This window comes from Mustela erminea, chromosome 19 (genome assembly GCF_009829155.1).
Source record: "Mustela erminea isolate mMusErm1 chromosome 19, mMusErm1.Pri, whole genome shotgun sequence".
In the NCBI taxonomy this organism is placed as follows: Eukaryota; Metazoa; Chordata; class Mammalia; order Carnivora; family Mustelidae; genus Mustela; species Mustela erminea.
Genome location: NC_045632.1, coordinates 16,688,930 through 16,706,674, shown reverse-complemented (window position 1 = coordinate 16,706,674; position 17,745 = coordinate 16,688,930). Strand labels below are relative to the sequence as shown.

The 17,745-nt window shown below is 41.0% G+C and overlaps 1 protein-coding gene and 1 long non-coding RNA gene across 2 annotated transcripts in view; both read right to left on the bottom strand.

The window, feature by feature from the left end:
* The window catches only part of LOC116579827 (zinc finger protein 383-like), a 62,174-nt gene that overhangs the window by 30,780 nt on the left and 13,649 nt on the right, over positions 1–17,745 (bottom strand). The window contains 3 exon segments of the mRNA XM_032325687.1: positions 11,680–12,867; positions 16,295–16,390; positions 16,698–16,824. Coding sequence (XP_032181578.1) covers positions 11,680–12,867; positions 16,295–16,390; positions 16,698–16,824 — 1,411 coding nt within the window.
* LOC116579829 lies at positions 259–3,958 on the bottom strand. The gene is made up of 3 exons (XR_004281433.1): positions 3,663–3,958; positions 2,897–3,074; positions 259–1,134 (listed from the first exon to the last, which is right to left on the bottom strand). It is a non-coding gene; the product is annotated as an uncharacterized LOC116579829 (long non-coding RNA).

Sequence of the window (17,745 nt, the reverse complement as noted above, 5' to 3'; positions counted from 1 at the left end):
AAGCCACTGCCTTCGGCTCAGGTCATGGTCTCAGGGTCCTGGGATCAAACCCTGCATCAGGCTCTCTGCTCAGAGCCCCGCATCAGGCTCTCTGCTCAGAGCCCCGCATCAGGCTCTCTGCTCAGTGGGGAGCCTGCTTCCCTCTCTCTCTCTGCCTGTCTCTCTGCCTACTTGTGATCTCTGTCTGTCAAATTTAAAAAAAAAAAATCTTTAAAAAAAAAAAATAAATAAAAAATAAAGAAGACTAAAGGAAGGTAACTGGGGAAAAAAGCCGTAAAGAAAGTAATTAAGAGAACTGGCAAATTTTAATTATGGGTTGGAGATCAGACAATAGTACTGAATCAGTGTTAAATTTTCTAAATTATACTATGGTCATTTAAGGGGCTGTTCTTGCATATAGAAGATGTGTGCCAAAGTAATTAGAGGTGAAAGACATGATGTCTACAACTTACCCTCAAATGATTCAGAAAATGATAAATACATAGAGATGCAATGATAAAGTAACTGTGGCCAAAAAAACCCTGGCAATTGATGAATATGAGTAAAGGCAATACTGGTGTTCTTTGTACTATTATTGCAGTTCTTCTGTAAATTTGGTGCCATTTAAATTTTAAAATCCAGTGCAGTAAAAACCCAAAACCTTAACAAGGCCTACAAAGCCCTCAAGGAAGGACAGCACTTCTCAGTGTCCAAAGTAGACAATGGGGCTTGAAAAGATACTGGACCATTTGTGACCTAAATTGTGACCTAAATTAATGGAAGGTTAAGGTGTGCCACAGTTCTGATGTGGTCATGGGGTAGGGTGAGTGCACGGAGGAGGGAGAGTGGGCTTTCCTCTGGAGTATCTTAAAGTTGTGCTGTGTTTCATGTTTGTCTTAGAGTCCTGATGGGCTCTGCAAGGCAGTGAACAAACACACGTCACCTGACTAGGGACGGGGATTACTGCACGAAAGAGGTTACATCCCACTCGCTGGGTGTCTTGCTGCCAGGAACTTGAGGGCCATTTTCTCCTCTTTTTACAGATCACTTTGGGCCAGCAGAGTCCAAAGAAGGCAGAATAGGGAGCTGGGAGAAATGGGAATTGAGTCACATGCCATAAATCCTCATAGCCAGCCTGTGCAGATCCAACCTCACCTAAAAGGAAAATAAAAGCATCAATAGAAAATCCAGAAATAAACCCACAATTATATGGTCAATTAATCTTTGATGAAGCAGGAAAGACTATCCAATGGGAAAAGGATGATCTCTTCAACAAATGGTGTTGGGAAAACTGACAGCAACATGCAAAAGAATGACACTGGACCACTTTTTTACACTGTACACAAAAATAAATTCAAAATGTATTAAAGACCTAAATGGAGACCTGAAACCATAAAAATCCTAGAAAAGAGCACAGGAAGTAACTTCTTTGTCATTGGCCATAGCAATTTCTTTCTCCTCAGGCAAGGGAAACAAAGTAAAATTAAACGGTTGGGACTATATCAAAATGAGAAGCTTCTGCACAGCACAGGAAACAAAGAAAACTAAAAGGCACCTACAGAATGGGAGAAGACATTTGTAAATAACAAATCCAATAAAGGGCTAGTATCCGAGAAATCTATAAAGAACTAAATAAAACTCAACACCCCAAACACAAATAATCCAATTAACAAATGGGCAGAAGACATAAACAGCTATTTCTCTAAAGAAAACATACAGATGGTCAACAGACACATGAAAAGATGCTCAATATCACTCATCATCAGGGAAATACAAATGAACAGTACAATGAGAGAACACCTCACACCTGTCAGAATGGCTAAAACAACACAACAACAGGTGTGGTGAGAATATGGAGAAAAAAGAATCCTCTTGCTCTGTTGGTAGGAATGCAACCTGATGTCGCCACTATGGAAAACAGCAGGGAGGTTTCTCAAAAAGATAAAAATAGAACTACCTTATGATCCAGCATTCGCATTACTGGGTATTTATGCAAAGAACACAAGAATACTAATTCAAACAGATACATGCTCTCTGATGTTTATAGCAGCACTATTTACAATAGGCTAGATATGAACAGCCCAAGTGTCCATCATTTGAGGAATGGATAAAGAAGAGGCAGTATCACACACACACAATGGAATATTATTCAGCCATTAAAAAGAATGAAATCTTGCCACTAGCAATGACATGGATAGAACTACTGAGTATAATGCTAAGTAAAATAAAATAAAATCAGTCAGAGAAAAAGAAATACCATATGCTTTCACTCATATGTAGACATAAGAAACAAAACAAACAAGCAAAGGGAAAACAAAAAGAGAGCGAGAAATCAAGAAACCAACTCAATTATAGAGTAGAAACTGATGGTTACCAGAGGGAAGAAGGTTAGGGGGATGGTTTAAATCGATGATGCCCATTAATGACTGCATTTGTCCTAAAGAGTGCAGGATGATGTATGGAGATGTTGGGTCACTATATTGTACACGTGAAATTAATATAACACAGTATGTTATGTGGAATTAAAATAAAAACTTAAAAAAAAAAAGCGTCAAGAACCAACATCACCTGCAAGACCATGAAGAACATAGAACACAGGTATCCTGCAATCTCTGCACCCAGAGGGGCTTTGGGGAGATACAGACAGGCTGTGACTCAGGGGTCACCTGGGATACCAAATTCACAACTGGGGCACTCCGCCTTTAACATCTGGGCCTATAGCTTCCACTGAGACAACGAAGTGAAAACAACACCTCTATAGCCCTTCTGGCCAAGAGCATGGATAATTCTCTTTTGCAGATATCTATGCAGGTGATTACCAGATGGGACACTCCTGACTTTGCCATCCCCAGAGCCAAGGCTCCAGGGGAAGGTCATTTAACTCCATGGCACCTGGGAGTTCTAAGAAGCTACTGACCTCTTTGAGCTCTAGGACTTCTTAGATGCAAAGTGGGGGCAGTTCTCTGGCAATCCATGGAGGGTCTGGCTTAGCCTGGTGTCCAGAACAACCTGCCCATCCTTCTAATAACCCATCTCTTGACTCACTTTTGGAAAAGCCCTCTGAGTCAGAGGTGAAGGTGGTCTCATAGGAACATCTACAACAAAAGCGGGGAAACAAGACTCTGCCGCCTTTCCTCAATGTCCAAGCTGCATTTCCAAATCCAGGGATGCCAGAACACAGCCTCACTCAGAAGACTCAAGTTCCCCACCACATACCACATCCAGGAGCAACCACTTACTACTAATTCCTCCCTCATCTCTCAAACCCCAGAAGGCACAGATCTAGCCACTCCCACAAACACCCTAGAACAGGTAGACCTAGACAGTCTCCACCCCCGACCCTCCCCACGCCGCCGTACCCTACCTCACTGTCCTCTCCCCCACCAGCCTGGGGTTGCCATGTCCCAGCTTCCCCCAAAACCAAAATGCCTGGAGAGATTTATCCAAGGGCTCCCGGTTTCTGCCGCCCCCCCCCCCCCCACCGAACCCAAGGATGCATTACAGCTCACCAACTTGGGAACACACAGTCATCCGCCGCATCTCAGTGGAACCCAGAAGCCCCCTATGTCTCCCTCCAGACACCGCGAGCCCCGAACGTTCGGTTTTCCCTGGTTCCCCTTCACACGACCCGGGGACTCACCGCTATTCCCGCCGCCCTCAACCCGTAAAACGGGGGGACTCACCTCTCTGGGCGTCCGTCTGGAGGTCTTGGGCACCGAGGCCGCCACGAGACCTACATGTGCTGCGTTCCGGAACCAACCCAGCCTACCCGCGCTGCAGACCCAGAAGGCCCGCGCGCGGCTGGTGCCCCCGCGCTAAAGGACGCGGGGCCTACCGGCTGGACCACAACTCCCAGAAGCCCCCGCGGAGGCCGGGGGGCGCGCTCGCAGTCCCTCCCGGAGGCTGGAGACCCGGGCTGGTGAACCCGGGGTCTCAGCAGGTGACGTGCGGGTGGTGCAGGCTGGAGCCAAACGCACAAAACCAGATACGTGTCTCCGCCGTCTGCAATCAGGTGTAAAAAATGCCTGGAATCACTCTATTCAGACGTAGCTGTATTTAAGCTTATATCCTTTATGTGAATATTTTTCGTCATCTTAACCTGCTTTTTCAATCAAATATATATTGAACACGAAGTGTACTTCAGCAGTATTTTGTAAATTCTACAGGCCACTTATGTAATTGTCTTGTTATCCTTAGGTTGTTTCAAATTACTGGTATTACAGCCACCATCACTTGCGTTTCGCAGAGCTCAAAGGCAGGCAGGGGAGCAGGGGAGCAGGAAAACTTTAGAGAGAAAAAAGGAAGGCTTCAGAAATACACTGGAAATATCTTCTCCCAGTCTGTCAGTTGTCTTTTGATTTTGTTAACTGTTTCCTTTGCTGTGCAAAAGCTTTTGATCTTGATGAAATCCCAATAGTTCATTTTTGCCCTTGCTTCCCTTGCCTTTGGCGTTGTTCCTAGGAAGATATTGCTGCGGCTGAGGTCGAAGAGGTTGCTGCCTGTGTTCTCCTCAAGGATTTTGATGGATTCCTTTCGCACAGCCACTCTGGAGAACAGCATGGAGGTTCCTCAAAATGTTGAAAATAGAACTGCCCTATGACCCAGCAATTGCACTATTGGGTATTTACCCTAAGGATACAAACGTAGTGATCCAAAGGGGCACGTGCACCCGAATGTTTATAGCAGCAATGTCCACAATAGCCAAACTATGGAAAGAACCTAGATGTCCATCAACAGATGAATGGATCAAGAAGATGTGGTATATATACACAATGGAATACTATGCAGCCATCAAAAGAAATGAAATCTTGCCATTTGCGACAACATGGATGGAACTAGAGCGTATCATGCTTAGCGAAATAAGTCAAGCAGAGAAAGACAACTATCATATGATCTCCCTGATATGAGGAAGTGGTGATGCAACATGGGGGCTTAAGTGGGTAGGAGAAGAATAAATGAAACAAGATGGGATTGGGAGGGAGACAAACCATAAGTGACTCTTAATCTCACAAAACAAACTGAGGGTTGCTGGGGGGAGGGGGTTTGGGAGAAGGGGGTGGGATTATGGACATTGGGGAGGGTATGTGCTTTGGTGAGTGCCGTGAAGTGTGTAAACCTGGTGATTCACAGACCTGTACCCCTGGGGATAAAAATATATGTTTATAAAAAATAAAAAATTAATTAAAAAAAAAAGAAAGAAATACACTGGAGGTTATTGGCATAAAGAAGCATTGCATATTATATGGCTGGTTTGGGGATCGAATTTGGCTTTTCTCTGGTTGGTCCTGAACACAGAACAGAGGCGAGGGGTGGGGGCGTGGAGGAGCTAGCAGTCATTGTCCAAAGCCTAAATGTTGTAGGGTGATCACTGCCAAGGTTGTAGTTTGGTTTCCTGATTGGAAACTAGTTGGTTGCTACAAAGTTTGTAGATCAGAATTCTGTTGTTATATATGATCTATCATTGTCTGTTTGAATATCCAGTCTGTCCAGTTTAATGGTTTCAAACGACAGCAATAATTTATTATCTTTCATGATTACCCTGGGTCAGGAATCCTGGAACAATCTGGCTGGACAGTTTGGGCTCAAATTTTTCATGATAGCTGAACCTGAAAAATTGTGCAGAGTTCCAAAAGCCACTGGGATCTGGTGGGACATCTCTCTTATTTAATGTAATCCTTGGGTTCTCCATGTGTCTTTCTGTGTGGGCTAATTTGGACTTCTTAAGAGCGTGGTAGCCTTAGACATCTTACACTGCAGCTCAAGGTTCTAGGAAAAAGTCCCAAGAAAGATCCAGTTGGAAGCTATATCACTTTTCACACCTAGCCTCAGAAACACATAGCATCATTTCCACTGTACTCGCAATTTATAAGGCCCACCCAGCTTCAGTGGAAAGGGGAAACTGTCTCCACTTCCTGATGGGAAAAGTGGCAAGTGTCTGGAAGACCAAGTGGGACCAAAAATATAGTTGCACTCATTTTTGGAAAAAGCAATTTACCATAAACTGCAAACAGATTGAAGCAGAAGAAGGAGTCTTAATTTTCACTCAGCCATAAAGACTGGAAATTTTTATTACTGAGTTGAAACCATTTGTAGTAGGTAGAAGTGATCAAAAAAAAAAAAAAATCATGATCTTTAAATAAATTTTACTGCGGGATCAGGGAAGATCTAGCTCCACTGAGCATATTTAAAGTGACAATGAGAGACAAAAATGAAGCTATTTTCTGTTTACTCTCCTTGTCCAAGTAGATGTCACACAGGTAACGCCCACCCAGCCCAGTCAGAGCACTGCGCATGCGCACGGGTTGTCCCTGCGTCCACCGCGAAATCGTGGGGCCTGCAAGAACACCCTGACAAGGCCATCCAGAGGGGAGGCTGTGCACATGGCAACAGTCTTGACAGTCTTCAGCTCCCCGGTGATGGCTGTGCCTGGGAGCAGGAGCCCCAGCCCCCACACCCAAGACGCCTTTGTGGGGATGGAAAGGCTGAGGCCAGAGCGGCTCTGCAAGTCTGAAAATTGGGAGAAAAAGGTATTTGTACAAGAAAATGAAACATAGAACAAAAATAAGACTCTTAGGTTGGTCTGGGATTGGTATTGACTCTTATATCTTTACTTATATTTTTTAATTTTTAAATTATGATTAAGTTTTAATCTCTTATGATTATAAACTCACAGGAAGTTGCAAAAGTAGTACGTTCAGTCTTGAACCTTTCTCCCTGCTTCCCCCCAGTGACATATACTGTGATACAATATCAAAACTAGGAAACTGATTCTGTATAATACTGTTAACTAGGCTACACACCATACTCCATTTTCATCAGCTTGTACATATGCTCACATGTGTCTGTGTGTGCTGTGTGGGGCATGCTGACCTCACGTACAGATTCCTGGAACCACCACCACAGTCAGTTCCATAACCTCAGATGAGCCCCATCTGCTACCCCTTAATAGCCACACCTATTCAACCCATCCATGTCCCTGTCCCCTGGCAGCTACTCACCTGCTCCCTGTCACTATAGTTTGGTCATTTTGAAGATGTCGAGTAGAACCACACAAGGTGTGACTTTTGATATTGGCTTTTTTTTCATCAAGCACAATGCCCTTAAGTTCCAGCCAAGATGTTGCACCTATCGATAGCTAACTCCTTTTTATTGATGAGTATGATTCTATTGTATATATGAGTTCTGTGTTTTCTTAGATTCTGTCTGTGTCTCTTTGGCATCTATTTACCACAAGCCCAGTTGCATTAAGTATGTTTTCTTATTTTCTGTATTCCTGATGTTTGGGCATTTGGGAGCCTTACAGTCCTGGAGAGAGATTCCCTCCCAGGCCGATCAATTCTTAGAGCTAGCAAAGGGCTTACTTAGCAAGAAGCATGTCTCTTACATATAAACCAACCAAACCAGGATCTATATATCCCAACCATCTCCTTATCTGCCTTATCTGTGCTAAATCATCCCAGGGTGAGATACCAGGCATCTAGAGACCTCTGCTATATTAAAATTCAACTGGGCAAAACTTAAAGATCTCCCTGGCTTTATTCCACATTCCTTAATTGGGTAGCACTCAATCTAGTAGGTAAAAAGTAGTTCCAAAGAGCCATACAAAGCAAGAGATTTTATAGTCAGAAGAGAGCAGGAACAAGAAAACTGTACTAGGCAAAAAAAAAAAAAAAAAATCAGATTTGTTATTGCAAGGTTACTTTACTTCAGGGGCAGGATGGCTAAAATATTGTGACAACAGCAGAGGGGGGTGAGGATGTGGAGAACTAGATCACCTATGTATTGCAGTATATATAATATAATAATACAACACATCTACTCTTGAAAATAGTTCAGCAGTTTCTTACAAATCTCAAAATGCACTTACCATATGACTCAGCAATGGAACTATTTTGCATTTATCCCAGAGAACTGAAAACTGTGTTTACATAAAGTCTGTACACGAATGTTCATATTAGCTTTATTCGTTATAGCCAAAACTTGGAAATAATTCATATATCCTTGAATGGAGAAATAGTTTTTAAAATTGTGGCACATTAAAAAAAACACAAATAAGGGCGCCTGGGTGGCTCAGTGGGTTAAGCCGCTGCCTTCGGCTCAGGTTATGATCTCAGGGTCCTGGGATAGAGTCCCGCATCAGGCTTTCTGCTCGGCAGGGAGCCTGCTTCCCTCCCTCTCTCTCTCTCTGCCTGCCTCTCCGTCTACTTGTAATCTCTGTCAAATAAATAAATAAAATCTTAAAAAAAAAACACAAATAAAAAACAAAAAAAAAATTGTGGCATAGTCACATCATGGAATACTACTCAACCATTGGTATATGCAACAACTCAGATGGATTTCAAGGCAATTATGCTGAGGGAAAAAAAAAAAAAAAAGCCAGTCACAAGAGTCTATATATTGTATGACTCCATTTATATGGCATTCTTGAAATTTAAAAAATTATCGAAATGGTGAACAGATTAATAGTCACCAGGGCTTAAGGATGTGGGAAGTTGTGGGCAAGGTTATAAAGTGGTAGCATCAGGGTGCCTGGGTGGCTCAGTGGGTTAAAGCCTCCGCCTTTGGCTCAGGTCATGATCCCAGAGATCTGGGATCAAGCCCTGCATCAGGCTTTATGCTCAGCACGGAGCCTGCTTCTCTCTCTCTCTGACTTCCTCTCTGCCTACTTGTGATCTCTGTCAAATAAATAAATAAAATCTTTAAAAAAAATAAAGTGATAGCATCAAGGTAGCCTTGTGGTGATTAAACAGTTTTGTATATTGTGGTGGCTATAAGAAACTTATATACATGATAAAATTATATAAGCACTGGGGCGCCTGGGTGGCTCAGTAAGTTAAAGCCTCTCCCTTCAGCTCAGGTCTTGATCCCAGGGTCCTGGGATAGAGCCCCGCATCGGGCTCTCTGCTCAGGAGGGAGCCTGCTTCCTCTCTATCTGCCTACCTGTGATCTCTATCATATAAATAAATAAAATCTTTAAAAAATTAAAAAAAAAGATTTTACACCTCTGCCTTAGTCAATTTTTTAAAAGATAGATATATAGATTTATTGATTTGACAGACAGAGATCACAATTGGGCAGAGAGGCAGGGGTGGGGTGCGGTGGGGAAGCAGGCTCCCTGCTGAGCAGAGAGCCCCATGTGGGGCTCGATTCCAGGACCCTGAGATCATGACCTGAACCAAGGCAGAGGCACCCTGCTCTAGTCAATTCTGATGTCAGTTCAATTTCTTTATAAAAATCCCCATACTTTGTCCAGATTTTCACATATGGTATAAAAATATCTATAGTATTTTACCTTGAGATAAAATTCATATACTATTATATTCACCCTTTTAAAGTATACTGTTCAGTAGTTTTTGGTATCTTCACAAAGTTGTACAACCATACACCACAAATCTCAGAACATTGTCATAACCCAGAAAGATAAAGTCCTTTTAAATACGTAGTCATTTCAATTGCACAGTATTGCTCAACTATCATCCTTATTTCCCCACACAAGTGACTAAAATGTCTACTTTTTTGTCAAATAATCAAATTTTCTATTTCAGTTTGTCCACTTTTTTCATTTATTTCTGCATAACTAAGAATGCCTTTCTCTACTCAAATTTTAGACTTGTTTTTGCTTATTTAAGCTCCTTGAGTTCTATGTTTAGTAATGACCCCTCTAGCATTTGAATATATACATGCATAATGGTTTATAAAACTTCCAATACAACATGTCATTCACAGGTTTTTCAATTGTGTGCATTTTCACATTAAATAATATGTACATTAAGGACTTAGTTCCCTAACTCATGTTAATCAACAGGGAGCACTAAGTTAAAATTCAGATATTTGACGGCTATCCTGTTGTTATGGTTTCTTCCATTCTGGTCAAATATTGTGGCCTGTATGTTTTCTGTTTTGGGAGGAACTAATTATTAGGAATCATATTCTTATCTCTTCCTGTTTTTTGACAGCTATGCTTTCAACTATTTGTCATACTCACAGGGCTTCAGACTGGCATTAATCTTGTGCAGGCATAGAAGATGGAGTCTGAAGGAAGACTATCCACAAATTCTTTTTTTCTTTTAAAATTTCATGCTGAATAATGAGTAATGAGAAAACCTTTCCTATATCTCATTACATTCATCTCTTTTTTCCATTAGGAATTCTCTTAGACAAAGGTAAACAACATGGTTAAAGTCCTTTACACAAATAGGATTTGAGTAAAGGATTTTATATTCTAGTATTCCAATATTGTACACCTGGCTGGCTCAGTTGGAAGAGTGTGTGACTCTCAATCTCAGGGTCATGAATTCAAGTACCACATAGTGTATCGAGATTATTTAAATAAACTTTATTATTTTTTTAAGTTTTATTTATTTATTTGACAGAGAGAGATCACAAGTAGGCAGAGAGGCAGGCAGACAGAGAGAGAGGGGGAAGCAGGCTCCCTGCCAAGCAGAGAGCCCGACGAGGGGCTTGATCCCAGGACCCTGAGCCAAAGGCAGAGGCTTAACCCACTGAGCCACCTAGGCGCCCCTTAAATAAACTTTTAAAAAAGTAATCTCTACAAATAATAAAGATAACTTGAAAATGAGTGTATCAAGGAACACAGTGGACAACTTTACTAAGCATTTACTATGCAATAGGAATAGTTCTAAGCACTTTACATTTATTAATTCATTGAATCCTCACAACAAACCCACACATACAGCATGATTATCTTTAATAATACATAAGAAATAAAATGCCACTAACATATAAAAGTGAAAAGTAAAAACAAAAACTAGACGTAAACACATTGATAACTGGTTAATTACCTTTCTAGCATGAGATTGGGGTGGATAAAAAGGAACAAAATAGTTTACAGGGAGAAAATGTGCATAATTTCAGCGATTGAAATAGGTGTTTTAAAAGAAAGAAAGAAAGATTCAAAGGTCAAAAATCAGGGCATACTTCATAACTGCAAACATTTAGATGCAAATAGAACACGAGTAATAAAGTCACTTTGAAAAGTAATTAAGTATATATAACTCATTTAAAAAATCTGTATTTACTAAAATGGCAACCATATTTTTTGGCATGATATAAAAACAGGTGAAGGGATAACACGCATGCATACCATGATTTTAAAAACAGAATCTGGGAGGTTTGCTCTATCATCTTTACAGAGTAGCCATTGATAGTTGCTATGATTACTGTTAATCTTGGTTTTTAGTTGCTGGTTTTCTGATTTTCCGTTTTATGTAAGAAAATACAAATTTGTGAAATGAAAGATTCAGAATCTTTCATTTTTGAAATGAAATGAAAGATTAATACTGACTTCAAAAACAAGGTTGTAATTCTACGATTAAAAAATACAAGGTCACACAATTTTAAACAGCATGATATTGGTGTAAGCACAAACACATAGATCAGAGAAGAAAAAAAATTCAAGCAAATATAAACAAGAATGTCTCACCAAGAAGGTAAAATAAAATAAGGGGCAAGAAAATAATTACTGAACAACTGTCCTTAGTACAAGATTGGGGGACATGGGATGGGCAAATGTCAATTTAGAATCTTAATTCATAACTTAGACTGAAATACATTTGAATTAAAAAGAAATACGAAATAAAATTTAAAAACAAAAAATAGTGAAAGTGTAACTACCAAACATGATTTTTTTTTGTTTAAAATATCAGTTAGGTAACAAGAGCTTTAACTTTTATTATTCATCAGTATGAGTTCCCTGATGACGAATGAGATCTGAGCCACTACTAAATGCCTTTCCACATTCCTTACAGTTATAGGGCTTTTCACCAGTGTGAATTCTCAGATGTCGCGTAAGATTTGAGCATTTATTAAAGGCCTTTCCACATTCACTACATTCATATGGTTTTTCATCTGTATGAATTCTCTGATGTTGAAAAAGTTGTGAGTTCTGAGTAAAGGCCTTCCCACATTCAAGACATTCAAAGGGTTTCTCACCAGCGTGAATTCTCTGATGTTGACGAAGTTGTGAGCTCTGGGTAAAAGCTTTCCCACATTCCTTACAATCATAGGGTTTCTCCCCAGTGTGAATTCTCTGATGATTAGTAAGCGCCGAGCCACTACTAAAGGCCTTGCCACATTCTTTGCACTCATAGGGTTTTTCACCAGTATGAATTCTCTGATGCTGAACAAGCTTTGAGCTCTGAGTGAAAGCTTTGCCACATTCTTTACATTCATAGGGCTTCTCACCTGTATGAATTCTCACATGTTGAAAAAGTTGTGAGCTCTTAGTAAAGGCTTTCCCACATACTTTACATTCATAGGGTTTTTCACCAGTGTGAATTCTCTGATGGTCAATAAGATTTGAGCAATAGCTAAAGGCTTTCCCACATTCCTTACATTCATAGGGCTTCTTACCAGTATGAATTCTCTGATGTTGAGAAAGGTATGAGCTACAACTGAAAGCCTTGCCACATTCCTTACATTCAAAGGGTTTTTCACCAGTATGAATTTTCAGATGTCGAGTAACATGGGAGCCACAACTAAAGAATTTCCCACACTCCTTGCATTCATAAGATTTTTCACCAATATGAATTCTTTGATGTTGAATAAATTGTGAATTCTGACTAAAGACCTTTCCACATTTCTTACATTCATAGGGTTTCTCTTCATTATTAATTATCTGATGTAAAGTAAAGAATGTCTGTTGAATAAATGTGGGCATGTATTCATGAGTGAGTATTTCTTGGCTGAAATGCCCACTTTGATATCCCAGTTGTTTTTCGAAGTGGTTTCTATATTCCAAAATGTCTCTAAAACTGGAGTACTCAAAGCCATGCTTTGTAAGTCCCATTATCTCCCTCTGGCATGACTCTATTTCATAAACTTCCTTCTTCAGAGACAGTAACTTGGTTTCACACATTGATTCCAGATCTGAAAGAAAATGAAATGGTAAATATTCTTACCGCCCTACTCCCACCATCCATTTGGGAAAAGTTAAACTTTTATAATAGAAATAGGAAAATTAAAGTGAAAACAGTATTTCACAGTAAATGACATACAGTTCTCAAGTACATCTGTTTAATCTGAAAAGAGACCCCCAAAATGCACTGAAATTAATGAGATCTAATGCAGATTGTGAGGGAGGAGACTACAGAAAAAGGAACCCACAATGATTCTCAAATATTGATGTGCATCAGAATCAGAAGGGAAGGATAGTAAACATACAATACTTGGGCATATGAAAAGATTACAAGTCATACATACATGTATATAAGCATGCATGTATGTACACGTAAGAAACCATCATACTATATGTACCACAAAAAGTGGATAATTTCCTGACCTCTATTAAAGGCTTCCTGGGAGGAACAAATGCACATTGGGGAAGATTTCTGGGCTCTGCATTATGATAAAGAATAAATTTGGTCTTTGTCCCTGGATTCTAACACAGAGCTTCAAAAACCTTTGGAATTTCCTGAGTGATAGGACTGGGTTTTGCTATGCTAATGAGGTGACTCATGGCAATACCTAGATAGTTGTAGGACTGGTCACCAGAAAGATTCAGCATGTTATTAGGGGGTTGGGACTTACAGCTACTGGACTTCTGCGGAGGAGAGAAGAGCCAGAGATTGAGTGGCCAATGACACACTCAGTCATGCCAGTGTGATTAAATCCCAATAAAAACTCTGTACACCAAAGCTCAGACTTTCTGGTTGGTGAACACACTTGATGCGCCAGGAAGGTGATATAACTTGACTCCACAGGGAGAGGGCATGGAACCTCTGTAAAACTATCCTCTTCTGTGTCTACTGCCAATGGCCTCTCTTCCAAACCAGAATCATCTCTTACTCACACCACTGAAGTAGCCTCCCAACCCATCTCCCCACCAAGTTCTCACACTCTTTAATCCATTTGGCAACCCAAATTAACGTGGCCTGGTGTTCCACTGCTTGAAACCAAACTCCTCAAACTCACTGGTAAAGACCAACTGATCTCCAATCCTGACTCACACTCCACTCTTGCTTGCTCATTGGCCCAGTAACCCCACTTTCTTTCAGTTCTGCAAACACATCAAGCTTTCCCCTCCTAGAAGGGCCTTTACAGGGGGATCTTCCCTCCATCTGGAGTTTTCTTTTCTTTTCAAAGATTTTATTTATTAGAGAGAGAGAGAGCGTGAGTGGTGGGGCAGGGAGTGGGGGGCAAATGGAGAGGGAGAAACAGATGCCCCACTTAGCAGGGAGCCTGATGTGGGCCTCGATCCCAGAACCCTGGATTCATGACCTGAGCTGAAGGTAGACAAAACCAACTGAGCCACGCAGACACCCTGGAGTTTTCTTAATACATTAAATTGTAAGACCTAGCACTGAGCCTACTACTACAGTAATTCTGAAATACTGACAGCATGAATTATTTTTCAATATGTCTACATTAACAGTAAGATGATATGAAAATGTCTGTGATTTCCATTCATGTCAAAGTCACAGGAACTACTAATACTGCTATGGTTTGTTCCAAACACCACAGCAGGAAGATATGCAATTTTCAGTTTGAGTTTACTAAATATAAAGATGTATTTTTTCTTCTTATCCAAGTTCACAGATGCCCTAAATTCTATTCAAAAGAATCCAAAATTAGAAACCTCCTTAAAAACGTGATGTCACTCCTCTGCTCAAATCATCTCATTCAGAATAGAATTCAAAGCCCATAGCCAAGGCCCACAGGACCCCAAATCATCAGCAGGTACACCCCACCTCTCACATGCACCTAGCACACAAACACACAAACACACGTACATCCTGCTACTTTGCTGATCTCCTTTCCCACAAGTCCCTCTGCTTATTCCTTTCCAGTCACAATGGTAAGAGCTAAAAACCTCCTCATTCGGGGACTTTGTTCTTCCTTTTCCTTCTGCCTGAATCTCTTCTACCAGATACTTACAACATTTGTTCACTCGCTTCCTGCAGGTCTTGGTTAAATTATCACCTCATCAAAGAGGCCTTCTCTAACCTCCCTTCATACCACTTCCCACTATCTGACATTAAAAACATATCTGTTTTTTCTCCCTCACCCTCTAGAACACAGGCTCCACCAGAGCAAAACTCTGAATGTTTTATCCCAGCACCGGGACCAATACTTACTATATAGTAATGCTCTTCTGGAGCATTTAAGATAAGGTAACACTTTATCCTAAATCTCGCCTTCTCTGCCACCTCTTCATTTCCATTATAGGCCTTTTCATTTTCCCCAACATCGTCATCACAGGAGGTGACCGCAATCACTTGCAAGCCTCCCAACTATTCATTCAGTACAGATTTTCCACTTCTGCATATTGAGCCTCTGACTTCCCTCTGAGCTCCCTGATTCTCTTTACTAGACTCTACTTGGTGGAAATTATTCATTATATATATATATATTTTTTTTTTTTAAGATTTTATTTATTTGACAGAGAGAGAGAGCGAGAGAGAGAGAGAGCGAGCAAGTGAGCACAGGTAGGCAGAGGGAGAGAGAGAGAGAAGCAGGCTCTCCACTGAGCAGGGAGTCCGATGTGAGGTTTGATCCCAGGACCCTGGGATCATGACCTGACCCAAAGGCAGTCGCTTAACTGACTGAGCCACCCAGGTGCCCCCTATTCATGGATATATTTTAGCACTACTTTTCGACTCCCAAGTTCTTAATAGGTGACATGATTAGCAAACGACAGCACCTGGCAGGCTCCGTTGCACAAATCAGTAAATGAAAAACACTGGGTAAAGGAAAAATGCGCAACCAACTGATAAAACAAGTCATTGGCAAGTAATATTCACGAAGACCAGCACTTGGAGGCAGGGCAGTGCATACATGCATGTGCAGGCATGCATACACACAAACCATTCAGGTGAGAGGAAGGAAAGCAGCAAGGAACTGAATCTAAAATATGGGTGAAAGTGTTTGTTTTTGTTTTTAAGATTTTATTTATTTATTTGACAGACAGAGATTACAAGTAGGCAGAGAGGCAGGCAGAGAGAGAGAGGAGGAAGCAGGCTCCCTGCTGAGCGGAGAGCCCGATGCGGGGCTGGATCCCAGGATCCCGGGATCATGACCTGAGCGGAAGGCAGAGGCTTTGACCCACTGAGCCACCCAGGTGCCCTGGGTAAAAGCGTTTTATTGGAGGGGAAGTGAAGAGCCCCTCCTATTTGAAATTATGGCAGTTGTTGGAGAAGAGTAGTAGAAAGAGTAGTAAGTGAGAGAAGGAATGAAATGGGTCATTTGTAAACTCATTCTAAGAGGACTTGGTTTTTTCCCACAAGCCTAGACAACACCTCAAAAGTGCTGGGTTTACCTGTGGTGCCTTGCTCCTACCCAATCGCTTCTCACTCACCTGAACACAGGCCTCTTGTCAGCTCTCTGCCAACCATCCAGGGCTCTTTTCCTTGTTCCAATAAGGAGATAACTTGAGGCTTAGGAATGTAAAGTCCTGCTCACAAGAAAAGATATGGGACATGGTTACGCTGTGGGTAAACCAGATCCAGAAATCAGATCCAGTCCCTTGATGACCAAAGAGGAGATGCCACTACAGGAACAGCCAAAGAAAGAGGTCGAAGCTTCTGCCACAGTCACTGGAGTTGCCCATTTCCAACTCTTCCTTTGCATTGCAGCTCAAACCACTTATTTGGGAATAGGGAGCAGAAATTCAGCCGGTAACTTGAAAAGCAGCTGGGAAATTCACTGTGGAAGAAACATGCCAGAGGAGAACTCTAAATTACTGGTATAGAAGCCCTTACCCATTGACAGCAGATTGCTATAGTTCTCCAACATCACATCTCTGTACAAGTCCCTCTGACCAGGGTCCAGGCACTCCCACTCCTCCTGTGAGAAGTCTACAGACACATCACTGAACATCACTGATCCCTGAAACAATAAACATATGTATTACTTGTGTAATAAAAGAAATAATCAGAGACTACTGCACTTGTACTGTGGGGTAAAGCAAATGAATGACTGTATTGTATCACTCTTAATCAGTATCTTTGGATCTTAAAAATAGATGCAGGAGTAATTAATTTTATAATAACATTTCTAGAGGGTACCTGGCTGGCTCGGTTGGTAGAGCATGTGACTCCTGATCTTGGGGTTTTAAGTCTGAGCCCCATGTTGGCTGTAGAGAATACATCCAAAAATAAAATCTTAAAGAAAATCTATGAATAAATTTAACCAAAGTTGCAAAAGACCTATGCTCTGGAAACTATAAAACACTGATGAAAGAAATTGCAGATGACAAATAAATGGAGATATTCCATTCTCATGGACTGGGAGAACAAATACCATTAAAATGTCTGTAGGATCCAAAGCAATCTACAGATTTAATGCAATCCGTATCAAAATACCAACAGCATTTTTCACAGAACTAAAGCAAACACTCCTTAAGTTTGTATGGAACCACAAAAGACTGGAATAGCCAAAGCAATCTTGAAAAAATAACAAAACTGGAGTTATCACAATTTCAGGCTTCAAGTTAAATTATAAAGTTGTAATAATCAAAACAGTATGGAACAGGCACAAAAATAGACACATAGACAAATGGAACAGAACAGAAAGCCCAGAAACAAAACCACAATTGTGTGGCCAATTAATCTTTGACAAGAGAGGAAAGAATATACAATGGGGAAAAGACAGTCTCTTCAACAAACGGTGTTGGGAAAACTCAATAGCGACATGCAAAAGAATGAAACTGGACCACTTTCTTACACCATATACAAAAACAAACTGAATTAAAGACCTAAACATGAGACCTAAAATCATAAAAATCCTAGGAGAGACCACAGGCGGTAA